The 26,532-nt window shown below is 40.4% G+C and overlaps 1 protein-coding gene across 3 annotated transcripts in view; it reads right to left on the bottom strand.

Moving 5' to 3' along the window:
- Positions 1-2,676: 2,676 nt before the first annotated feature.
- LOC129211560 (netrin-4-like) overlaps positions 2,677-26,532 on the bottom strand; it is a 54,046-nt gene continuing 30,190 nt past the window's right edge. Inside the window, exons 4-11 of one of the 3 annotated variants that reach the window (XR_008578863.1) lie at positions 19,987-20,113; positions 19,263-19,451; positions 11,339-11,552; positions 10,427-10,563; positions 9,351-9,419; positions 8,032-8,202; positions 7,438-7,546; positions 5,384-5,416 (exon numbers count right to left, since the gene is read on the bottom strand). Coding sequence is in view for 2 of the 3 variants with exons in the window: in XM_054838839.1 (XP_054694814.1) it covers positions 4,876-5,012; positions 8,032-8,202; positions 9,351-9,419; positions 10,427-10,563; positions 11,339-11,552; positions 19,263-19,451; positions 19,987-20,113 (1,044 nt within the window). In the remaining variant the exon portion in view is untranslated. Of the gene's footprint in view, positions 5,013-5,383; positions 5,417-7,026; positions 7,547-8,031; positions 8,203-9,350; positions 9,420-10,426; positions 10,564-11,338; positions 11,553-19,262; positions 19,452-19,986; positions 20,114-26,532 lie in introns of those variants that run through there. The other 2 variants (XM_054838839.1, XM_054838840.1) reach the window with 2 other exon arrangements.

Genomic DNA, 26,532 nt, shown 5'->3' on the forward strand with positions numbered 1-26,532 from the left:
TTCCTTTCTATTTTGTCCCCTTCTCATATGCCCCCAAATACTAGTATTGCTTCCTTTTCCCCTACAGCCAGTCATGTTTCTCCTTACAGGTATTGGCTCTCTTCCCTTACCTGGCCCAAGGTGCTGTTTTTCTTTCTCCTTGCAGCATAAAGAACCTAAACTAATTAACTAGGTTGGATCCAGCTGATTTTCTTCCAATTTGGCCCTGCATAGAACAAGCAAAGGTTGGCAGAATTGTACAGTTGGATGCTATGCTTGTTAGCATTTCCCATGCTGTGTGTGAAGCTGCTGATTTAGAATTAGTCCAGTTGATAACCATTATGTTTTTATATTGGGAGTGTGTACAGGTGTTATTAGTGCGTGTTACCTGCACAGTTAACAATTGAAATATCCTCAGTGCTTGTGATTTTTCTCATAAAGGTCACGATACAAATGAATTGGAGTTAACATTTTCTGAGCTAGACTCATGATTTTTCAAATGCAGAAGAGCCGAGGGCCTGAGAATCTGGGCTAGAAGAACTTGTACTGTACATTGTCCTATGTTACTTGTCATGAAAACACATAAAGCTACTATCTAGTACCAATATACAGGGACAGTTTTTAAGACTCAGACCAGTGCATTTGAAAGTGGTACATCATCATGTTTCTTATCAGTAGAAAAATAACATTTATCATGGTTGCCTTATTAGCTAAATGCTTTTCTCCATTTGCCTGACTCTGTGCTAACACTATCAAAGCAATAACCTGATGTTTGGAATGTTTGTGGTTTATTAACTTAAAAAGACTTAATGTGCATGTGGTTTGAGGATTGCATGGTTTACATTTTTAAAAGTAGATCCCAAACCTCACATCAATATAAATGTCTGAGTATTTTTAATTGAAGTTTTAAGTACAAAAAAAGTGCTACAACACGTAACAACACACTAACTTTTCTGGATCTGGGGGACTTGAAGGAGCACATCATGTGAATTATATCAATTCAAAGAAAGCTTACTTCAAGCAGCATGGAAAAATTATGAGACATGGTAAATGCTACAGAGAGAGAAAACTTATTCTTCATAGCAGTGAGCCACTCTCAGAAGAGCAGTGCACAAAGGTTGTGCATAGGTACGTTTTCCTTCTTAGCTGCTTGCCAAGAGCAGAAGCTGGAGAAGCATTAGTAGCAGTATGTTGGTACACTGGAGTTAGGGCTCACAATGGCTGTTTAATGAACTACTTTAATGCTTTAAGGGTCCACATTGCCAGAATGATCATGTATTAATGGGCACATGTGCTGCACAGCTGTTAGAGCTACTTTGACTCCAGCAATCCTGAGTTTGCTGCTATATCTGTGAAAAGTTACATGTGCTTCTGCTTCAAACTATCACCTGCCCTATTACATATTTTCCACAGTTTTCCAGGCTTCTTCTCCTATGGGTAAAGGCTTTTATTTCATCCTTATGCAGGATTTCCAAGTGATACATCCTTGCTACTGCTTGTAGCACTTTATCTGTTTGGGTGCTGTAGGGTTGTTCATGTGGCCATTTTAGACAGGTCCCATTTTAGACACACTAAAAGAAGTTGTCCAGCCACTTCTGTACTGGGCAAATGCATACTTTTTTCCATGTTTGTATTCTTTGTATTGCTGTGCTACCTAAGACACACAGTCACAGAGAGGATCACAAGGTATGTGATATTGTACACAGGACTATAAAACAACTCTTTTTTGGTACAGGAATACTGTACCTTCTGTGGTAGTTCTTTTAATTTACTATGTATGACCTTGTTTGCTTGTTCTGAGGAATATGTAACAGCTTCTACTAGGAAGACGGTCGTCATCTTGCACTGTCTCATGCTTATCTTCATTTCAGATACCAGTACACAAGAAAATAACTTTTTTCCTTTCCAAAGTTTCATGGTGATCAGTTTAAACTTTCTGATCTCTTCTTTAATCAATAGTTGTTCTATCTATGCAGTTCATTTCTATTTAGATAGATAGAATTTATTTTCAGACTGGCTACCTGGATTGTAGCTCTGCAGAACAAAGATACTGCACATAGTAGCACTGCATGAGTTGGAACTCTTATTTTTCTTTGTGAACTCAGAGATACCTGATTAGCAGAAGTAGTGATACTAATAAAAAGTCAACTTGCAGTGTTAACTCACCCTAACGTGTTTTCATTTTTCACTTTCAAATTAAATACCTGCTACTCTGTAGACCAAAACCATTGAATGCAAGCTAGTAGTAGGAACAAAATGTGCAATGTTTTGAGCTAATGGAGTGAAGTAAACTTAGCTATACTGGTACCAGCGAGTAAATTAGAGATTCAAAAAGAATAGGAAATTAGGAGGAAGAGAAGAAATTAGCTGTGTAGTGCAAGCTCCACATGTATTACATACATACACTTCAGAGAAAAGTGTATCACCTACTTCTGAGATATCTGAAATGTGTGATATATCGATGACTATCTTGTTTGCATACAACAGTGTTTGCATTTGGTAGTCATTAATCACTGTATTATAGTAGGCCCCAAAAGAACACACCAGGATATCAATATTCTTGTTGCAAATAGTATTTCTACTAGTAGCAGCTAGAAATGCTTATAAATGACCATGTTAAAAAATAACTTTCATCCACAGAAAGGAACTATGCAGACGTTTACCCTCCCCATAAAATCACCAATCTGGTACAAAAAGTGGAATATGGGAGTTTGCTTTAATACAGTACTAACTATAAACCAAAATGGAATATGATTACCATTAAATAAGATTGCCTGCAGGTAAAATGGCCTCAGTTGAAAAGCATGTGCCTTAGCTTAGTTCTAAACCTACACTTGATTTTTCATTTATTGAGAGGCCCTTTGAGAACAGACTGTAAATTCATGTACACATCTTTATTGATATTTGAAAGAGAACTAGTCAATCTTTTTGTTGTGAGATGATTTCTGGAGACAGTAAAGAAAGCAGTTGCTATGCTCCTAATTTCTGTAAGCTGACATTTCAAATTAAGCCAAATTCCTTGGTTAGAAAGTGTTTTATTGCATTAATTAAGTGGCTTGTTGGAGATGCCACACTGTTGGATACCACTTTAGGTAACAGCAAATAAATAATGAAGTGAAAGAGGGAAAGCAATGACAATGGAGGAGGGGAGACTTCCTGAAACTGGGAGAGGAAGAAACACTGTTTATGCACTGTTGGGAGAAAAGTGAGGCTTTTATTTTGTAAATACCTGCCTGTCATCCATTTCCAAATGAGCTGAGGATTTTTCTGCTGTTAAAACCAATATGAAGTTAAAAGGAAAACAGCAACAAATGGAATGAAAGAAGCTGGTTTTTCAGGTTCCCAGTGATAAAGAGAACAAACTGATGGCCAAGGCTGTAAACTGGGACTTCCATCATTCTGCATTTAGTATTAGTTTTTTCTAGATACTCCATGTACCAGTAAGACAGTGCTAAATGAAGATATCTCCCCTTTCCTGAGACCATTAAAAATTATAAAATATACAGAAATATGCAAAAGTAGCATGTGTGCATGTTTTTCTCTGTAACCCCCGAAAGAGTGGACTGACTCAGTATAATTTTTGCTTTACTTGAAGAGGGAATGTGCTCCAACCAGCTTCATTTGATTGTGAGCCCTTAAAAGGGGGATGCAGCTCTTAAGTTACAATTTCCTTAAAATGCGTTAGGGAATGATTTAAGTAGCTACCTCAATTATTGTAGGGTAAAATTGATTTAGAAAGAATGCTTTTGCAGATCAGATTTATTTTTATCTAGAGTGCAGATTTTATAACTCCTCTACTTCTCTGGAGGGAAAAATAAACCTCAGGCACAATGGGAAGGAAGCCTAGCTTCAGTATCTTCACCTGAAGTGTGACTGAGAGAAATAAAGCAGAATCAAAGCACTAAGTGCAATCAAATGCCCATGGTTTTAGGCACAGTTCAAATAGCCAGGTTGCTTTCACAGGAACTAAAGCTACCTCATTTAATACACAGTCCAGCCAATCCATTTACCCTCTCCTGCTTCTGCCTTGTAGCTTTTGTAGTGTTACAATCTCAGCATTAGAGCTGCTGCTAGTTGCTCACATGTATTGGCTCTTTCCTAGCAATAAGGCTTTTTAGTGGTAATTGCTGTGAAGCCTTTATGGTGTTACAGATTCAAGTACTACAGCAAAGCGCAAAATGACCTTGGAGAGCAAGGGTTGGATTTGGAATCAAGTTTGAGCCAATGTGATTTCTGCAGGAGACCTCAGTGCTAAGTATTGATGATAGCAACAGACATCTATAAAGGCCCTTGTCCCAACATAAGTCACGATAGTTGGTTTCTGTTCAGCAATGGGATAATGCTGCCTTCTAGGAAGCAACCCATTGTATTGACACAATTGCAGTCTGATGTTAAATCAATCTGAGCTCTTTTAAATAAGTATTATTTGTCATGCTTGTTTAGTATTATGCCACTTGTAAAGCTGAAAGAAATTGCTGCCTGTTAGTAGTCACTTATAAAGAAAACTACACCCAAGTAATGAATGCATTATGTAAGCAGCTTATACATATTAATATCAGGCTCTGACCTTAAGTATGGAAACACTAATCCATACCTTTAGTTTTGCCTTGCAAAATGATTCTCTGGATGTGTGGAATCAGGCTCAAATGAAGAACTGACTTGTAACCTATGTATGATGCACTAGTTAATTTGTATGATAAGGTTGTGCATTTTTTGAGGAAAAAGTAGTCGTGTCCCAAGTTTCCTGTCTAAGCACATGAAAGGAAAAAGGATAGTAAGTCTGCTCTCAGCACTCCAGCTAGGAGCATGTTGAATGGAAATGCATGAACTAACTACACCTTTCACTGCAGTGTTACTAAAAGGTGAAGTTTAGCACTGTAACTTCTGAAGCAGAAATTATTTGCACCCAGTTCGAAGAATATCTGATACTTGTTTTCCCAAATACGCTTTCCAGGGTTTCACCAGGCTGTTCATGTTCACAAGGAGTTTGCTGGTCCTAGAGTCCTCCTGGCCTGCTATAAGATAGTCAGTGCCTAGTTTAAAAAAAAAAAGAAAAAAAAAAAAAAAGGAAAAACTTCAGTCAAATAGAAGAAAACAGAATTTAATGTGTAATTTCTCTATTTCATAAGTATCTGGCATGTAGCATCTTAGCCAGCTTCATCCAGTTTATGCATGTGCCATCTTCTGTGTATACATACTTCCAGTGTGACTCCTGGGCACACAGGTTCAATGCTGTCATATGATTATGCTCAGGAATTACAACTACAAATTGATTTAGTTCCAGTGGCCTTACCACTTACAAATTCAACACCTCCATGTGCAGATCACCAGGTTTGAGTCTGCTCTGTCTGACCTTTGTTTTAAGCCATTGTAACTCCGTGAGCTTCAGTAGCATTAATCCTGGCTTGTGTAGGTATGATGAGTAGCAGAATTCAACCTGAACAGATGTGGAAGCTGGTATTCATATATGAAAGTAGTAAGCCAGATTTCCTAGATTATATTCTTAAGATACAGGTAGCAGGGCCTCAAAAATGAGGTCTGTTAACAAACAAGTGAGTAACTACATGTGGAAACAAGAAACAAGCACTATGAATAAAATCTTGTCATTGCCTTAGTAGATGTATAAATACTCTTTGTATTGTATTAACTGTAATAAGTAAAATTCCCTCATTGATCAGAATAGAGATACATACAATAGAGATAGAGAAACAGAGAGGCACCCATGGCAAGTTGTGTAAGGTTCTGCACACAGATCCGCAAGGATCTAGTGGCTGCTACTTATGCCTTTGTCCCCTCCTTCTTGAAAATTGTGTGCTGGGAAGCGACTGCTAATGCTTGTATAGAAAGGAGGGTAAAGGTGAGTGTAAAAGCCCCAAGAAGAGAGAAAAAGTAAGGTTTCCACCATGAGTCAGGGCATACTGTGATCTTTGGGCGGGGGTTCTGTCAAGCAATATGTTGAAATCTGCAGAACTACAGTAACTGGGACCAGTCCATAGCTTTAATTTATATCAAGGCAATGGCATAACATCTATATCTCTAACATCTAAATTTCCGAGCCGTATGTCTTCAGCCCTATGTTTCTGAAGAGGTGCAATGTAAAGATAGGAGGTACAAAGAAGGATAAAAATGTCCTGTGATATTTTCCCTTGTCAAATATCTGTGGGATCAGATGTACTCTCATAATATTTAAGCAATATGTTTTATTCACATCTGATTCAGGGCTCCCAGAGTTTTGCAGGGAGCACTGGTAAATAATTATGCACAACTGTGCCACTGGAGTTTAAAGTAAAGGAAAACACCTTATTCATTTGAACTACATTAAGGCAAAAAATTTGTGTGAATTCAAGAACTACCCCCAAAAAGAGAGCTGAGGATCCATATTATGCTTCAATGCAAATTCAGATGCAACTCTTTCACTTGATACAGACAATGGAAGACAAAATTCATTTCTGAGACAGTATGGGTCATTTTGCCGTAACAGGAAAAATTCATACTGAGTTTAATTTGACACAGCCTTTCCTAAAACAGCTGTCTCTTCTATGTGGCTAATATCAGCTGAGAACTCATCTTAAAGGTTAGAGTAAACCTTACATTTTAAGTGAAGCACAAGGAATTCCTTTCACTCTGGATATTTTTTAATCTATTCAGAGGAAAAAAACCTGGGGTAATTTTTCTATCAGATGCTGCTTTTAGAATGATGACAAGTCACCATTTTCTGTGGCATAGGGTTGAATAGTGAAACATGATTCCCAGCATACACTACCGGTCACCCTAATGACATCCTAAGTCTTTGTCTTATTGGGATTTGATCCCAGGACATGGTCCCAAAGACTTGGAACTTCCAGTGATATGAAGAAAAACTATGAGTAATCAAAATCTGTCAGAATTAGACACCCAGCATCTACTTAGTGATATGGTTTAGCAGTGGACTTGGCAGTGTTAGGTTTACAGTTGGACTCCATGATCTTAAAGGTCTTTTCCAACCTAAATGATTCTATGATTCTACTTGAAAAAAAAAATAGAATCCAGGCTCAAATTTGCAGGATTCTGAGATTTACCCAGAGATTTTAGCTGTTGTTCGAGGAAACTTACTTCTCTCTATGGTCCACTGAGTTGTATTGCAGGACAGGCAGCAATAGGGAGGGTTGAATTGAGGAATGTATCTGCTCAGCCACTGACATTACTCAGCACTAGTATGGAAGCTTTGCAGTCTACAGTGTGATGTTCCTGCCTGCAACAGAGCTGGGGAGAAAGCTGCTGCTGCTTTCCACTACCCTACTTCTCCACTCCACTGCTGCATGGAGATTCCCATCATTAAAAATGAAGAAACGTGGATCATTCTGATAGAATGTGGTTAGGGAGCAAACCTAGAGACGTATCCTAAACTGGTTATAAAAAGAGGGGCTTTATTTACTTAAAAGATGATTTCTCTAATTATTAAAGATTTTCCTGTCTTACTTGGTTTGAAGTTAAATTCATTTGGGTTTATGCCCTCCACTCTTGATTGGTTTCCAGTATGCTGCAGGTTGTCAGCTTTAGTCTCTGATGAAACAAACCATTGAGTGCACTAGAATTTCCAGTAGAAGAAAGAAGGAAGTCTTACTTTTCAATATTTGAAACCATTACAAAGGCACAGAAGTAGTTAGATTCCCTCCACTTTTCAAAATTTTTATAATAATGTCTAGTTTTTCCAAAAAGAAGTAAAGCATGATATGAGAATACAGAGTAAGGAAGAAAACACTTTGAACATAAAAATACAGGATTTTTTTTTTTCCTTGCAAATATTCTTCTAGTCACAAATATTCTGGAAAAGTCACTGAAAGTAAAACATTTCCAGGAGGTTTGGGCTTTTTGGTAAAACTTTGTTCTCTCATAAGAAAATGCTTTTTACTGCAGCTGTCTATTGACTCCCTCTTTGGTATGGACGAATCAAAGGACTCTGCTCCAGAAAGACTGATGGGAAGCGTTCAGTAGCCATAGCTAATGTTCGTAATGAATTGTCAGCACTGTTTACAGGGGAAGGAAAATACCTGGTAAGCATTTTGTCCTTACCAGGATTGAGAATAGGACATGTACATCCCCTGTTGGTCCAGGATTCTGGGTAAATGCTTCTGTTGCTCCGAGCAATTTTCACCTTGCCCGATTTCAGGACCTTCTTCACTTTCACAACTACTTCTGCGTGGGTCCCTTTGTCGTGAGCTGATAGGATTCTTGCTTTTATCACTGCCAGAAAACATATCAAGATAGAGACCAACAATGAATTTCTAAATGAAATTTGTTTTATGCTGCTATAAGGTAGAATTTTAACACCTTGAAAGAAGACATGAAAAAACACTGCAGTTGTACAGAAAGTGTATTCCAATGCTTGTCCACTTCAGTCATGGTTCTTCTAAATAAATTTGGAGAAGAAAAACTAGATTTTTCTATTGAAGTAGTTAACTGATCCTTTCACCATGTTATTTAGCAACTACTTTTTAATGGGCTGATGTCAAACGCTTGGAAATCATAGGAAGCACTTGTGTATATGCACAGGAAAGGTAGAAAAAGCAGATCAGCAGCTAACAGTCTGACTTTAAGTGCACTGATTCTAGGCTTTATATTTTGCAGTTTGAAAACTTGTGTTGAGCTTTAACATTGGCCTCTCAAAAATTTTGTTTGGTGGGAAGGGACTGTCTGCTCTACAGGAAGGAAGTCAGGAAGTTTCCCATCAGACTGCAGGCATGTCACATGGCTAAAATTCCATGATTGCACAACAAACCAGAAAAAAGCATTTTTGTTTTGTGGCCCAACATCTGGTTGCCATGATAAATTTCTGTTCCTTTAATTTAATAGGATCCTGTAACTTTTTGGCAGGGTAGTCTCATCTAGATTGGTCCCACAAGCAGGCTTTGTTGTGTCGTGACACAAGCACATCAAACCTTTGGATCCCAGAGCTTTCCTTTCTTGCATCATGTGATGGCATGAACTAGTTGTTCATAAATAACAATATTAAATACATTCTTGGTAAACAAGTATGGCCATTTGAACCTGCATAATGAGTGCAAAACCAGTGGTGGTTTAGACGCAAGGTTTTTATCATTTATTCGTGATGTAGAGGCCAGCCATTCCACTGAGTTACAATTCTAGCACACTCTGCTGTAAACAGGGAAGCTAACTGGGTGGGAAGGAGACACCACGGAACCTTGCATGAAAAATGCTATTCAGTTCTGATCAGAAGTTGGACATGTCACTAGACGAAAAAAGCAGAAGAAATCCTACCTCTTATTTCATGACTTAGCCAGTCCTGTCATTCTTCATAGCTATCAGCTAATAACTTGCATAGGGAGAACATTGTGAAATTATCATACCTTGAGGGCATGTTCCCCACTTACCATAAGCATATTTCATTTGGCAGAAGTCAGTGACGCTTCCAAGCACCTTTTCTTTGCACACACACTTTTCTAGCAGGGGAACCGCAGAACACAAGGGGTTGGAGAAAAGCCAGGACACGAGAGACAAAAGAAAAGAAAATGATACTCAGTTATAAAGTTATACGTATATAGCTCCCATAATCTGGATACTCCTTAAGAGTAAGTTTGAGAGTGAGCTCAGTTTCTTGAAATCTGTTTCTTGTTAGATGATACAATAATTGTCTGAAATCTGATCAGTACTGTCAAGTAAAATGCAGTCCTCATGGGGTCTATTGTACAGTTAATAAACTAACAAAGAGATTTGTAAGAATCAGATCCAGGTGTAAATCATGTAAGTAATAATACCCTTGTTTGATCCCATAAGCTAAGAAATGTTGATCCTTGCTGGTATTAAGGTAATATCCCCCTCAGAAAAGTCAAGATATGCAATAGGTGGCACTATTACCTCTGGGTCTTACAAAGCCATTGCTGCTGGTAAGCGCTGGCCTTCATACACGGCAAGCAAACCTGAGAACTATTTAAGTATTAAAGGCTCCACCTCATTCCATAAGCCTACTTACTTTGTAACTTTACCTGGATACAGTATACTTTCCTTTCTCTCCTGAGCTGTTGTGCCAGGAGGAATATCTTACTCCTAAAATCACTTGCATTCCACCCCAGAGGTGATGCATTTCTGTGATGGCTGACATGATCTTTTCACAGATAGCATTTGAGGTTCTGAACAGCAACTGAATGCTTGAGAAGGAGCTGTGTAAAATCATAAGCATTGTGACTATAATTACGACAACAAAAGGAGAGTATTTTTTCCACACAATCTTATTCAAACTTGCCAATTTCCAAACCCAAAGTTGGATGGTACAGTTGGTTTGAAAAATAATAATGTACGTGTAATGATAACCTATATAGTTCAGATTAGCAGGTGTTGCCAGCAGATGAGGGACAGACAGAGATGAGTGGGGGAATTTAAGTCAGGGTGGAGAGAAGAAAGAACTGGCACTGATTGAAGTTACTAAATGTTCCCAGACTCTGGGCTGTACCTGGGTGCCTCAGTGCAGAAAATCCCTGCTCATGGTCATTCCATTTCCACTCCTCTTCGCTCTCGTTGGTTGGCATTTGCACAAGGTCAGGGATTCGTCCCCCAATGGGGATGTTAAAGAAAGGCTCATTGTCATAGCTGGGGGATACATAAAACAAAAGACTCTGTTAGGACACGAGATGGGTGGGAAGCAGGTGTTTGTAGCATGGGGCTGTTTCCAGACAGATGAGCTTGCTTTCTCCAGGTTGGGAATGCAAATAAGAGCAAGACGTGCCATATAGAGAGATCACAAGACCTAGGCTTTTATTTAGGCATTAACACTGCTGACTTAGTGTTTTTAAGTAACTATGTATTGGGCCTTTTTTGCTTTTGTTTGTTTGTTTTTACTGAATTAAGTAACTCAAAGTTAGTGACCACTTTTTGACATCACTAGGAACTGAGGACCCTTGCAGGACCCATAAAACTGCAAATCACTCAGCAAATCATAGGATTTCTGTACTGATTAATGCACACTTGGGGTACAGATGCCTGCCCTCTAGAAACAAGAGGGAGACCTTGTAATGTACCCTGGGCACAGATGAGAGGCAAGCTCTCCAAAATCTTCCATCTATTTCCAAGGCAAACAGGTATATTCAAACATGCTGTACATATTTCCACAGAGTTGTAGAGTTGCCTATTATTACTGCAAAAAGTCATCGTGTCAAGATTGCCTTGGATAATAGAATGGGCTTAAAAGTGTGTCAGCCACCAAATGGAATCTAAGAAACCTTTTATGATTTACAGCCACCTTTTCAAACAATCATGCACCCTCCAGCATCCTCCAATTACTGTCATTGCTGCAGTATTTCAGTTAATCTTTGTTTCATTTCACAGAATCCCATCTCAAAATGAACCCAAAGGAGGGCTTCTTTACCCATTGAAACAGTTTCCAGTACGTTGGTCGCAGTCTCTGGCACAGTCACAAGGGCGACAGCCATTTTCTCCAAAGCCCCAGTAGCCCATGAGACATCTATCGCAGTTGGGGCCCGCCACACCTGGCTTGCAGTAGCAGAATCCCGTCTTGGGGTGGCATCGCCAGCTTCTGCTGAAAGTTGCGTTGGCTGAACCCATTGGCTGGCAGGCGCAAGCTATGGAGATACGTTAAGAGGTGACTGAGATTATGTGCCCAGGGGTCATTGGGTTAAGTGACATTTTTGCAAGGCTGATAGACTTGTGCTCTCTTCTTTATGCTCAGTAGTTTTAAGTCAGAACTGGTAAACATTGCATTGTCAGCCTACACCTGCAATATTCTTTTTGTTTCTTTTTAACTTATTAAGCACAGCAAAACAAGTAGAACTGGGACCCACTTAATTGTGAAAGTCAGTTCTCGCTACTACACAAATCTTGACCATACAGGGTTTTGAAGTGGTGGCAGAAAACCTCCACTGTGTGTTTATTTTTAAAGGGGCTTGCAGGTGATTCACTTTTAAAGTGTTTTGCAAAAAGATTCACTAGCATGGACGAGGGAAAAAGTTATAGCTATTGCCTACATTGTCTTTCCTGTGAAAACAGAGATCACAAACCTACTGTTTCCTCTGGGGCTAGATGTGGCTTGTGCAGGTGGTTCAGATGACCTGAAACATTTTTTTGATTTCTGCCTCCAGAGAGTCCACAAATTTCCTTCAGTGTGAGTTCTAAGGGACACATCTCACCATGCAGTACTGTATGTATGTAAGGAAGCTGATGAAATTTTTGTACAAATACATGAGCAGATTTGTTTTAAGGAAGCGGACTGAATGAGAGAAAATCTCTAACCTCAATAGACATATTTTACATGTAGATGGAGATGAGCAAATAGGAGGAAAACCCCCCAGATCTTTCTCATGCTATTGCCAGTTTGACACCAGCCTGGCTACTCAAGGCAACGTGGCAGTAACACAGTTATAGCTCCTGTGGACAACTCTGCCTTCACAGACAATAAATTGTCATAATCCCACACCACCAGTACATTCCCAATGTGACAGCATCAGAGAGTGAGGCAGAAAGTAATATACCGATAGTGCAAAGCCAACACAGTTGACTCCTCTCCATCAGGGCAGAGGCTAGCTGAGATGGCCAAGCCTTGTGCCAACAGCTCTGCAGAGGTAAAATACAAGCAATAAACTTATCCACTCATTTCTGATATTCAAACAAGTTTGATTAAAGTAGGAACTGAGCTGAACTCCAAGCCTTCATATTTCAGCTCTTTTTTGCATCAACAAAGCAGCGTGCCCTGGCTTTTGCTTGTAGCAGAGACTGAAAAGGAAATGCATCACTACATCCATCTGGAAGAGGGCAGAAATTAAAATCTTGTGGCTAAGACCTGCTTTAACAGAGATTTTCAGTTAAATGTTGAACACCCAAGGTGTTTAGATAGCTTGGATCAGAGGCCAGCCTTTTGGATCCTTATCTGAACTGAACATGATCTCCAAAGCTTTTGAAGTTTGCCCATCATTGCTTCTAATCAAACTACTTTTCTTCATGAGCTCACAGATAAGAGACCAAATGAACACTCTGATTCCACACATCATTTCCAAGGGAAGGGGCAAGTATATGACTATGAAGAGTATTAACTATAGCAAGGACAGATTCACATTCATCTGCAACCTCATATTTGGTGCTCAAGAAAAGAAAATATCTTTCGAAAATAGTACGAGAAAAAGGGTGAGCTATTTTGTTTAAAGGGCATTTCTCTTATGATCTGCTTACTACATAGTTATTTTTTTCACCATGCTCTGTGTTCTTTATGCCAATATTTTTAATAATATTATTACACTCTGCTGTAGACACATCTCAGTCCGTTGTTTTCAAGGGACACTAGCACAATAGCCTAAGGACAGAAAATAAGCGTGCTGTCATGGGCAATGTACTCAACACAATGAGCTGGTTGGCGGATGGCAGCAGGCTCGCCTGTTTGCCACAAAGCAGTCTTGACTTTGGGAGCAAACCCAGGGATTTTGCTGTCAGTTCTGGAGAGCAGGTGTAACAATGAAGTGCTCATTAGCACTGACAGTTTCAAAGGCAAGTTCTGATTTGTTGCTGCTCAACTTGAATTATTTTTGCCCAGATTTTTTCAGGGCTGACTACATCACCCTAAAAGAAAAGACACTTAGTTCCACCCATCACTGGAAAAAAAAAAAGGGATGTCAGATTTGGGGATAAGGAGGGGAAACACATGTTTCCTCTACTGCAGACAGGTTTGAGCCACAAGTAGTAAGTTGCCAACATCTGGGTTGGCTTGAATCCAGGTTTCTGATTTCACTGTAATATCTCTGTATATAGGATCTACCTGTGGAGTTTTCACCTTAAATTTCTTATATTTCTGCAACTGCTGGGTCCGTCTTTATTCCTATCTTATTTCTGGTTTTCAGGTTTCCTCAGTTAGGGTCACAGAACAGATGGGTAAATCACTAACATCATTAAACTACCTATCACCAACTGAGACTAGATTCTGATTCAGGAAGGTGGGACTTTCTCCCATCCTATCCCTAAGGGAAAGTATGACAGGACAGTGAGTGACAGCATTGGCAGAAGCTGATGAGGAAGTAGGAAAAAAGTCCTTTTTTTTTTTTTCTTCTTCTTTCTCCATTTTGGGGCTACAGTTCAAGAAAACTAATGTTCCCAAATGAGAAACTGGGACAGCTTCTGGTAGATCAGAAAGCAAGCTGAACCAATAAACGTACAACACTTTCAGATGAGTTATACAAGTGGTTTGCAAATGCTTTACTCAGTCTGTGTTTATTTAGCATTTCAGCTTGGGTGTGTACATTGTCTGGCTTCCAGAGTATTATGGCCAAAATCCCAGATGTGCATCTAAGGTAACTCCCAAAATAAGAGCCCACATGTCACATGCTGAAGGGGCAGCTGTTGATGACTGGGTTTTATCTGTTTAATAGTACTACAGATCTGCAGATAAACCTCACAATTAAAGAAACATAAAAACAAGTTTCCAAAACCTCACCTTTTTACATTTCCCAATATTTGACAACACAGCATCTTTCCCTGCTGATTTTTGCTTCTTTTCTCTTGGCAAACCTAGTTTTCTCTCCATCCGCCTCCCTGTCTAACAAAACAGCAGCCGACATGACAATGGCCTTGTTTGTCAAAGGCATCGTCAATTATGTTAGGGACGGTGTGCAGACAGTTCTGGCTCAGAGATGGCTGGTTTATTTGGGTTCTCCCCTTGACAGCAGCGTAATGAAAAATTTCATCATGGTACTTTAGAATTGGCTATCAGTCATAATGTATCACAAAGCATCCTTTTGTCTTTTAGTCTCACTCCTATACTAAGTTGGTTTTGTCAGAAACTACCGTAAAAAGGAGTAGACAAGGAATAATGAAAAATGAATAATTCATACAGCAGTCTTCACTCAAGTCCCCAGTAAATCTGTCTGCCCTCAGCACAGCTGTCTCTCCCATGTAATTAGACACAGATGTAAAATATAATACTGGTTGTAACAGTATGGTCCCAACTTATAGGAAAATAGCAAGTCCTCCAAGTAATTCAGTAGACTTTGAGGTATCTTGCCTTAAACTTATGTCTAATAATACTGCATAAGATATAGCTATGAGCAGACTCTGGCTATTTGATGAAAAACAGGCAAATGAAAAAAAATCAGAGACTGTTGAATCTGAAATATACATGTGCATCTTCAGAGCATATGACCAAATCAGGGCAATTTTTAAAGCGTGTCAGATGTGGGGATTGACTCAGGCAATGATGTTTCTTAAATGAAGGAAGTAAGATAGACAGCTGCGTGTGTGGTCAGGGCTGATTAAGACAGACTTTGAACCAAGATGTGATCAGGCCTTTGTGATATTACAATTAAAAGTTCACTCCCTCTGCTCAGAAGTAAAAGGATGAGAAGCAGAGCTTTTCAGAGTATGGGGGGGATGTATGCGCATCTGGGCACATTTTAATTTTCAACCCTTGTGCTTAGAGTAAAAAAGCTTGTTTTCCTGGAGACCCTTTTTAATGGGTCTACATGCCTGCATTTTTTTTAAGCTGACCAAAGGGTGAATACAAAAGATGGTGCCATTTCACAAGGATCCCTTAAGCCTCCAAATAAGCCACAGGAAAGAGCCAAGGATACAGCAGCTTTTCCAACCATTGGTTAGCAAACGATTAGGCTTCCGAGTCAAAGCTCCCATACATGTCTATATCCAAACTACTTAATCCTGTGTTGTCACCCCAAATAACAGGCAGGTGTGTGCCTTGCTCTGGGGCTCTTTACCACCCCACTTTTTTTTCTTTTTACATATAGATCTAAGCAGTGTCAAAACAAGGTTCTGCAGACTACCTGGCTTTCATTCATCCCCAGCTGCTAGGAACAGGAGAAGCAAAAAGATCAGAGGCTGGCTACCTCTGAGACAAAAAGGAATAGCAGATTCACACTTTCATGTCAAATCTCAACAGATTTTTTTTTTTCAAGGGAATGTCTTTGCAGTCTCACATTGGAGCGTCAGCAAAGGGTGGTTTGGATAGTGCCAGGACATCCAATTGTTATACAACTTTTTTCTCCTAGCAGTGATTAAGAGAGAATGCTGTTCATTATTATGACTAATGCTTAAAGACTCTTTCTGGGCCTGGGCAGTGTCCTGTTAATTTTCTGGGAGCCTGAGGGGGATGTCACAGCTGAACCTAGACTTTGCTCTGGATGGCAGAGCACTCTTCAAGCGTGCTTTTTCAAAGGGATTAGTACAGCATTTCATTCAGCTTTTTCATCAGATTTCCTTTCCCAGCTCAGTATCTACTGTACACAAGGGTCAAGTTTTGATCTCCCATTGAGGGTTGTGTCGTCCCCTCCTCCCGCCCCTGAGTTCAAAATGGGAAGCTGAAGACCAGGTTGCTCTCACCAAAATCATCCACTAAGTCTGCTGTTTGCAGTTTATTACTGCTTTTCAGCACTAGCCCAGTGGGTGGGTTTTTCATTTAGTGTTGTTAGTCTGGCACTCTTTGCATGGTTTTCTCAAAGTGAGATGATGCCTTGGAATTGGTACATTTAAATCCTCACAAACATGCTAATCCAGAAGTGGCAGCTCTTCAATTTATGATCAGTAGGCTGAGGTATGAAAGTAATGTACCTGGTGGTCTAATTGTCTAATTTCTTACATATTAGCAATGCTCAAAACAGTAAGTGTTTTTTACTGAGTAACCAGAGCTGTTTTTAGGGTTGTGCAACCTGAACATTTGCTCAGACCACACCAGATTAAGTTTAATAGCAAATACAAGTTTTGCAACCTGAAGGATGGAGAAGAGGGCTTCTATCTTACATCCTGCATGAGGCCTTTCAGTTTAATATCAGCTCTAGGCACAAAGAGCTGATGATGGTCCTGGAGGTGAAATCTTCCTTCTATCAAACTGAGTCTGTTCTAACCAAAACAACTCTGCCTGTCTGCACTGCTGTTTCTGGTTTTGCTGTCACTGATATCCAAAGTAATGAGATGTTCCCTGAAAATTCTCTGCAGACGTACCACATAACATGAAGGCACTTATACACTGCCTGCAAACCACATAGGGAGGTGTTTGAGGATAGGTTCTTTCATCATACAAAACACTACCCTATTAAGGTAATTTGTTAAGTGTCATTGTGGAAATTCTCCTCCTCACCTTAAATAAAAGGGAAAAGGCACAAACTAACCACCCCCTTCCCATGTTTCTCTTAACTCTGTAGTTATATCTGCAGTGTCCCTTCTATTTTCATACAGGTACAAGCATCGTGCACACATCAGTCTGCTGTAAAAGCTGAGGCTCTCTAGCGTGAGCTGCAACACCCTTTCCTTATATCTTGATATGACAAGCGTTCATGCATGCCTTTACATGCTTGTAAAAGGTCCCATTGACTTGAATCATGCAAGGCTTACCTATTTGCAATAATGCTGAATCAAACCCATTAGATTTTTCTCAACCAACAGAAACTCTAGTGCAGGCTAGTGATCCAGAATTCCTCTTAAGTCAAGGAAGAGAAATAGATATCCTCTAGAGGGCAATTCAGCTCATCTGTCTCAGGCATCTATGTTAGACTGCAACAAATCATTCCCTAGAGGTCTCACTGTTTCTCCACTGGCTGTACAGGGAGCCTAGAAAAGACATACAACTTTCCAGTGGCTAAAGCAGGATGAGAGCTATCTAGGCCTAAGCATGCAAGTCAGAGTGGAAACAATTGCATTTGGGAGGCCTTCTGCTGACAGCAGCATGTTCCCAGGTGATAAGAACATTATTGTGCTTGACTGGCACGATAGGAATAAAGCTCTTTCAGCAAGGTAAATTTCTGAACAGTTTTTCTTTTCCTATGCAGAACATTGGCAGGAGGTACTGAAAGGCCTGTAACCAGACCAGACAAAAGAGGCAGAGGTAGACTCAAGGTCTGATTTCATCCAGGCAGACTGTTCTAGGGTTTCCGCACAGATAGGCTGTATTTTCAAACAATGATTTTTCCTTTTCACTGCTCTCCAGTGCTCCTTGACTTTTGTGGTTATCTAATATTACACACGATGTTGGTGACCATCACCCTGCTGTTAAATACAAGAGTTTATACACAGATTCTTTCAGGTACTATGAGATTGAAAACTAATCTTCTGGCACAACAATTTATTCTCATTACAATATTTCCCTGTAGCAAATCTGCTCAGAGTAGAGACAGGACTAGAAAGGGGCCACCGTAGAACACAATGGGATACATGGTGAGTTAGATAAGCTCACTCCCAGCCCTGTCTGCTGATCAGTGTTCTGTGATGAACGTTGCGAAATCAAAAAGGAGTTGTGTGGAAGCAGTCTGCGATGGCACTAAGATCCAGTGGAAAGAATACAAAAAGAGCAAAACCATAAGATGTGTTGTGCACAGAAAGTTTAAGCAATATCAGAGGCCATACAGTCCTAGGGAGAAGAGCGTTTGTGAGGAATCTTGATGAAGACGATCAAAGGGTCAGTAAAGTTTCAAAAGCACATGATGCCAATAGGCATGAGTATAGATGACAGAGGATGAAGTTCTCTCTGCTGTCAACTGATGTCTGAGCTATGGGGAAGGAAAACTATCCAAAGGGAGAAATGAAATTATGTACGTTGTTGGAAACAGCAACCTCCCAAACAGATGCCAGATGGAATCAGATGTGTGAAGCCTGGCAGGACACTTAGGAAATGTTTACACTAAGCAAGGGAGATTTGGACTACGTTCCAGACTGGCTGGGTGCAAGCTACCATGATCCAGAGGTTGTACACCCGTATTAGTGCCTCTTCCTAACACATCCTGCTGAAGTGTTAATGAGGGAATTAATTTGGGCAGAGCACCTCATAATACAGCTGTAGAATCCAGAGATAAGTCTGAGTGAGCTCTGATCTATTTGTTCTAAGTGAATATGCATGGTCTCATGCTTCCTACGCCTCCTGCAGCCATTATTTTATATATATTTATGTGCACAAACGTTGCACAATCAAATGGAATTCAACAATAGCTTACGCACAGGCACACAGTCTTGAGAGATGCAGAAAAAACACAGCTAAATAAAGTGTGCCTCAAGAAAAAAAGGAACCATATTATTTCAAATGCAAGTACAAAAAGAATGTACCTTTCCCCAGAAGGCAATGCACTTGGAGAACTGTAGCAGTTATCACAAAAAAGTGTGATACCAGGGGGAGAAACAGGCACAGAAAATCAGGAAGATGACCTTTGATCAGAAAGCTGTAGGTTAGGAACAGAATACAAAGAAAGGACAGTAGTACTCATGAGTTACTTCTACAGGAGTTAGATTTCTTTCTTTTAATCATTTTTTAATGCTTCTTCCACCATTTGTCTTCAATACACATAACAATGGTCACTTACGTTTGCAGACCTCTGTAGAAGACATGGGCTTCCCTCTGTCTCGGTAATACCCTGGTTTGCACCTTTGACACCGATGTCCCTCTGTGTTGTGCTTGCAGTTGTCACAGACTCCACCACTGCGCTTTCCTGATGCCAGCCAAACACTCAGGTCAAAATGGCAGCTGTCAGCATGGCTGTGACAGCGGCACTCTGGTGGGAAACAGGAGAATATATTTCAGGCTTATATAAATGATATGGCAATGCTATTCAAATGGTATCATTTTCCTACTGTGAATCAGAGGAAACACCCGAATGTAACACATTTCGTCTGCCTGTAATCCTTGATTTTCATAAAAACTAGAAATTGCAACACAGAGTGAGGGTCCCAGCAGGGTCCGAGAATCTTGGGTGGTTGTGAGCTGTGTGGTGTTCTTACAGTAACACAAACCAATCTGATGGTATCGGAAGCCCTGCACAAAACCCTGGCATGCTAAAACACGAGGGGACAGAGCTGCACGAAGAACAGATTTCTGCCATGTAAATTCCACTTCCCAAAAGCCAAAATGGGTCAGCTGCAGTAAAACACACATACCGAAGTTTTCCATCAATGACCAGCAGTTTATCCCCAGTTTCTGTAATGGCATCATTAGTGCAAATCAACAGAAGTCTTTGTTAGGGAACTTTGCCCACTGCATGGTGAGCGCTCATCCTGGAAGCCTGGATCAGTAAACTCCCTTCCACTTACTTCTGCATTCATTTGGTGCCCCTGTTTTTCCATCTCCTGGCTTCCAAGGCTGATCATTGTATAGCGGTGCACATTTCTCACAGTGCTCCCCTGCTGTGTTGTGTCTACACACACACGTCCCATGGACCTGTCAGGGGAAAGAGAATACATTCAAATAGCTACAAGCAAGAACACAGCAAAGTGCCCAACAGCCTCACGAGGAGCTGGGACTTCTCCTGCATGACTCCCACACAGCTGCCTGGCTCTCTTAGGAAACCCACAGAGCCTGGAGCTGAAAGCATAGCCCCATCTCTTCACATAGTCACTAATGATGTAGATTTTTCCTATCTTCCAGTTTAAACATATGTGGCAACAATATCTTTTTAATTCTCTACTTGCCTATTTTACTACTACGTTAATCAACAGCCTCTAGGCTATTTAAATGGGTACACCAACACAGCTTACTTTGCTTTACAAGTTCAGGGCAAGAGCACGCAAAGAGCCTGAGCGGGCAGCGTCAAATACACTCCCAGCTAGCAGAGTTGAGTCACAGGACAGCACAGTCTAACAGAGGATGCTAGACCCTGTCTTATTTGACATTAACAGCAGTCTGGAAGGGAGAATAAATTTAGGCCAATGAAACCACCATGAGTTACTAAGTTATAAATTGTTAAAAGAATGAGCAAGTAATCCTGGACCTCCTAGCACAGTTTAAAATGTAGAAAAATATTAAACCAGGAAAAATACTAACCAGCATACCCACAGAAAAACAATCCAAACCACACATTCTGTGAAAGGAAAGCACAGATGTTTGAAGAGACTTAGATGCAGTAGGCACCAACCTACCAACTCACATATGAATATGCAAGGAATGGGTTAGCAGAAAAGGCCCAGTAAAAATTTGGACTGCATAACTAAGACCATTGTAACTCCAAGTGGATGGGAAAATGTAGTTGCAATACTGTGTTAAGTTTTGAACATCTTATTACCAGATAAATAAGAAATTGGAAGATGTTCAACAAAAATGAGCAAAAGCTGGCATGGCTGACGAATGGGGCTGATCTACAAGCACTAAGCATATAAACCCACCTAAGCTAGGAAAAAACAGTTTATGAAATATTTGAGGGGGAAAAAATGTGCAAAATCTTGACTAAAACTGGCTGAATAGTAGAGTTCTCTGTGATTGTTTGCTTGAAAAATTACTTGAGAAAAAGAACTTGCCTCCTTTGTACTTATCTGCCTTCATTGGAACACAATAACAAATTTTAATCATGAAAATATTCTGTTCTCAAGTCAGTTCGCACACCAGAAATATAATAGCCAGTTCCACCATAGGCTAATTTGGTGCACAAGATTCTGTCATATCAAGCTAGATCCAAGAAGTGCTTTACAGGAGCTGTTTTGTTGGTGGGTTTTTTGTTGGTTTGGGTTGGTTTTGTAGGGTTTGTTTGTGGGTTTTGGGGGTGGTTTTTTTTACTAAGAAAAAGGATTCCAGTATCTGTTTGCAATGCCTCTGAGAAAGGATTCCCCTGAGAAATTCAGCATAGAGAATAGGATGCACAGAAATCAGGGACTAGACCCCTCTCCCTCTGTGCACTGTTGAGGATGCTAAGCTCTGTAACCACGGTCACAGCTCTTGTCCACTGCATGTTATACAAAAAGCAGAGGCTGAGATTTCATTTTGACTGCGGTGTGAATTGAATCTAATCCTTTAATCTCACCACTAATGTGCGTTATGTTTCTCCATAGTCTTTCCTGAAAGTCAGACTCCCCCTTTGCTGTCCCTCCCTTCCCCCATCTCACATCACAGGTAGCTTGGAATTGAGAGAAATGTTCAGAAGACCAGTTGCATGAATGCACTCCCCTGCCCCCAAACCCATCTCCCTGCAGCAATTTGCTCTCCACTCTTCTGATTTCTAATCCTCCCAGAGCAGATATGTCATGTTGCTAGCAAAGGGGATAGGCTGCAGCTGATGCCATTACCCCTCTACAGCCAGCTGGCAGATTTGCTGCTGCACAGAGCAGTTGGCTGCCTCCTCACGGAAGACTGAACACAGACTTCAGGGTATGCATTTCTGTCAGAGCTCAGCACCAGTAAACCTCAGGAGGATACAGCACGTAGCACATTATGTGATGCCTCTCCAGACCCTTGTACAAGAAAGTTGTCTGTGTTCAAAGCACTAAATAGGATGACAAATGACAGAAACAAAGACAACAATACTAATAAGCAACAGTGTCGAGCTTCTCTCTATTGATGTTTGGCTCTTCAGGCTTTAAGTTCCCCCCTGTGGACACAGGGACTGCTTTTCAGAAGCCATAGAACAGAGAAAAGGACTAGGGAAAGACAACATGAGCCTGACCCAGAACTGTAGATTTTAGTGTCCCCAAACTTTAGACTAGCTGAACTTTACAGCTCATTCCAAAATGAATCAGAAGCAAAATCTTGAATTCATGCTTAGGAAAATGCTGATGTATTTCAATGCAAAATTTGTAAGTTGGCCCATTGGGTTGTGTAGAAATATACACAAACTGTGCATTCATTATATTAAAAAATTACATGAAAGAAATGCTGAGATTGTACAGTTGGGAAATGGCAGGATTAAACCATGCAATCTTGATTTAGCCTTGAATGACATGATCAAATATTCTCTATTCCACAGGACCCTGTGCTTACAGCACACAGCACAGATGGTGTGAACACTCATGAACAATTATTCATAAAGTAAACAGAAAAATTCAGCAAGAAAAGAAGAGTCCGGTTGTTCTTTGGAGATAAGTAGATGTGTTAGTTTGCTCATCGCCCACTGGTTTGTTGCAAACTGTAGTTTGTGGAGGCTATCTAGGAATGGCATGTTGTGAGTAGGACAGAGGCATAAAGGAAGCTTCCTGCCTGTGATCCCTGCTATTGAACATTTTACCAAATATATGTGGAAGGATGACTGGCTTAGACAAAGAGTTGAAAAGCCAAGCAGTCAGCAGACAGGAGAGCCACTGAGCAGGGAGAAGTAAACAGTGGAGCTGGCACGGAACTTTTTTAGGAAGTGTTAGGTCTGAGCAACATTTTTTGTATAGGTTTAAGAACAAGAAGAGAATTGATGAGTGTTGAGGCAAAGGTAAAGTATAATGGAAGAGAAAGTAAGTCTGCCATGTGTTACCTGTGGATGGTTCTCATGGAAGATTTTCTCAGACAGCATTCATACTGAAAACAGCTAAGAGGAGTGCAACATGAGGTGACATTGAAGTACAGAAAGGAGTTGCATAGGAGAAGAGAGCAAACAGCTTAAACAGAACACACACAAGAACGGTGATTCATGGATATAAGCGGTAATTGCAGAAAGACTGGTTAACACAGGAGAAACTGAGCTGTGAAAGAGACCTGTTACACCTAAGTGTGAGTTAAAATAAGGGTAGGTGAGGTGGCTGCAAGTAACAAGAGAAAAAACAATTTGATCTGTTAGAGAGGAAGAAATAGGAGAGGCAGTCAGAGACCAAAGACTAGGAAGGAACAAGAATGAAATACAGGAAGCTGTCAGATAAAATAGGAGATGATAGGATATCTGCTTAGGGAAGGGAATATGTGAGAGTCACACCCAACAAGGAGAGCAGGCATGTCCCTGACTTGTTATTCGCTGCTGGAGTAAGTCCACATCTCTCCCACAAGAGTAGGTCCAAAAAAAGGTAGAAGATCATGCTCTCTACCAAATCCAAGACCTCAGGATGCACTAGATCTCACTGGAACACAAAGATAAATATGCAAACATAGAGAAAATAATCAGAAGAGTACAGATTCAGGGGAACTACATCAATATTTTTCCATGCCCTAGAAAACAAAGTCAGAGTTGCAAGGCAATGATGATTAAGGAGACAATTGTCAGGGACCAATTGCTCACTAAGGGGGCACCATCCTGAGCACAGTAGACAGATAACAGAGCTGGTACCATAGTCCTTTGATAGCCCCAGACACAGCAAGGGGATGAACCAGCAAGAGACAGGCCCAGAAACAAGCCTGTGATATGAATTCAAAGTCCATCCAGGAGGCACAATAGGAGACAAGGTACAACACCTGTGAGGGGATCCACCAGGAGGGAAGTTACCTACAGCATAAGCCCAAGGTCCATCCAGGAGGCACAGCCAGAGGCATGTCTACAGGAGAGCTCAAATAAAGGCTGATAACCCAGGGCTGTGCTTAAATGGAGCCCCCCAGCCAATGGATGGAGGAGTAGGAGTCCCAGGTGGGGCTGGTCAAGGCTGTTAAAGTCCTTTTAGTGCCTTCAGGACCCTGATAATAATTCTCTGATTGGCACTGGATTAATGTAATTGGAAGCTTTAGGATATCTGACTACTATGAGGCATCTAAGGAAAAAATACTCCAGCTTTCTAGATTTGGAGCTGGCAATCCAGGTGGAGGGAGCTTGAAAGTAAGGTGCGAGGAACAGAGGCTTACATGAGATTTATGCTATCAATTGGGAAACCTAGCCAGCTTTCAGCTAAAGCCTGATTAGTTTATGACAGGCATTTATATGAATACATATAAATGTATTGTTACAGCAGGAGAAAGATTGAGATCCAGTAGATTTCTGTCTCACATCTCTCATATTTCACTTTATCCTCAATGTTCAATATGTGACACTGCATCACTCGACATATACTGATCCTTAGATTCAAAAGTATTTAGGCCTGTACGGGCTTTTCCACAGTGCTCATTGCTGCAATAACTGAGTACTTCTGAAATATTAAGGAATTTATTTTTATGACACCTCCCTTCACCTGCTTCTCCTCATTACTGTGATAACTCTAGTTTTCTCCAAGGATCATTCCCATTCATTGGAGCATCATTGTATTGAGAGTTCAGTTACTCTGACAACTTTTTTTGAAACTGGATGGTGCCTTCCAAAGTTATGGTGGGGAATGGATTGGAGAAATAGATGCACTGGCAGGCAAGCAGACTGTGTGATCATATAAACCTCCCCATTTCATAAAACCTGTCTGAAGTACTATGTGTATAACCTGTAATAGTTTGTATTCTTGTGGTCCTGCTTTCTGAGTGCATTCAGTCAGGGTTACTCATTTCACTAATGCATGCTATGAGCTTTGAAAGATGAAAACTGTTACTTTAAATACTGACATTCTGTCTGCATCAGGCTTCCAGTTTTCTAATCAGCTTTTGCAAAGCCTATAGGCTGGCATACTTGCTGGTAGAGGATATTGTTAGTCCGGGAAAGGAACAAAAATGTTATGCTATACTCTCAATCACCATCATACTGGCTTTAATGGCCACTTGAAAGCAAGCTCTGCTTTTGTGTTTTGGTATAGCAGCTATATTCTCAGGCTGTGGTCTCATGATATAACATCTTTGGGGGCAATCTGGATTTGAGACATTTCTGCTTTCCTTACTACTCCTTTCTATGTTATCACCTTCTGCATCATGCCCTGAGTCATGTGTAAATCAGGCTGTGAAACAAAACCATGTTAAAAAAAAGTTAAAACCGCTTTCTTTGTCCCTTGGCACTAGTATTTTTAATCTGGATTAATTCCCTCATCTGCCTCACAGTATAGTCGTGCTGTTACAAGTCTGGTATTGCTGCCAAAAGCTTTGATTTGTACATATACCACCTGAGCAGCTTTGAATCAGGACATAGAGGAGGTTATAGGGATTTTAATGCCAGGATGATCAGTTCCAATCATTTAGCTTGACCTGCTACACTAAGCCATGAATTTCATCCAGTAGTTCTTTGACAGAGCTCAGTAACTTCTGGTTGATTTATTGCAAACTGTGTAGAACTATGTCCTGCTTTTATACAACGGCACCAAGAAATTGCATGATACTTATTTGCCTTTGCACAATGTTGCTTCACCTGAATTCTCATCTGCGGCTGAGAGAGACAGTGGACATCTTCCATCTGTGTGTCCCGCAATTTTTTGATTTTTTTAAACTCTGTTCAGTTTTGTGTAATACCTGAAGCCTCTTGCTTTCTCTTTGCCCATTTACTTTCTTTTACCTTTTGTCCTTTCAGTAAATGTTGTGGTTGTTGCTCTTTCTCCTGCGCTATTCTCAGTCTGTTTTGGGGCTTTTTTCCTAATGAATGAAGGTTAAATTTGGAAGCCTTCCAGAACAGAGCAACTGTTGCTGATTCGGAGAAAATGTTTGTCTTTGGGCTCTGTATTCACTTTGTAACGTCGCCAGAGAAATTTTGGACAGAGCAGTTTGCAATGACATCACAGGCTAGTCCCTTACCTGCTTTTAGTAAAATGACTCTTTCTGTGTCATTTTGAGTGGTTAAATACAAAAGTGTCTCCTGTTCGCCTTTGTTTCTCTTACAGTTCAAATGGGCTCTGTTGTCTCTCCAAATGAAGAGATGTATCCATGCAGATTTACAATAAATCCTTCAATATCAGGTCCTGAGGAGAGCGCATGTGACTTTTAAGAGGCCAAATAAAAAATGTCCTTCAATTTTTTCAACTTTGCAAAGACCTAAAAGAATGGGTGGCTTTGGAGTGAGTCCCACATTACAGTGTCTGCTATGAGTGGATTGACAGTTCAAACTCCTGCTCTAATCAGGAATGAAA

Source organism: Grus americana, chromosome 11, assembly GCF_028858705.1.
Source record: "Grus americana isolate bGruAme1 chromosome 11, bGruAme1.mat, whole genome shotgun sequence".
In the NCBI taxonomy this organism is placed as follows: Eukaryota; Metazoa; Chordata; class Aves; order Gruiformes; family Gruidae; genus Grus; species Grus americana.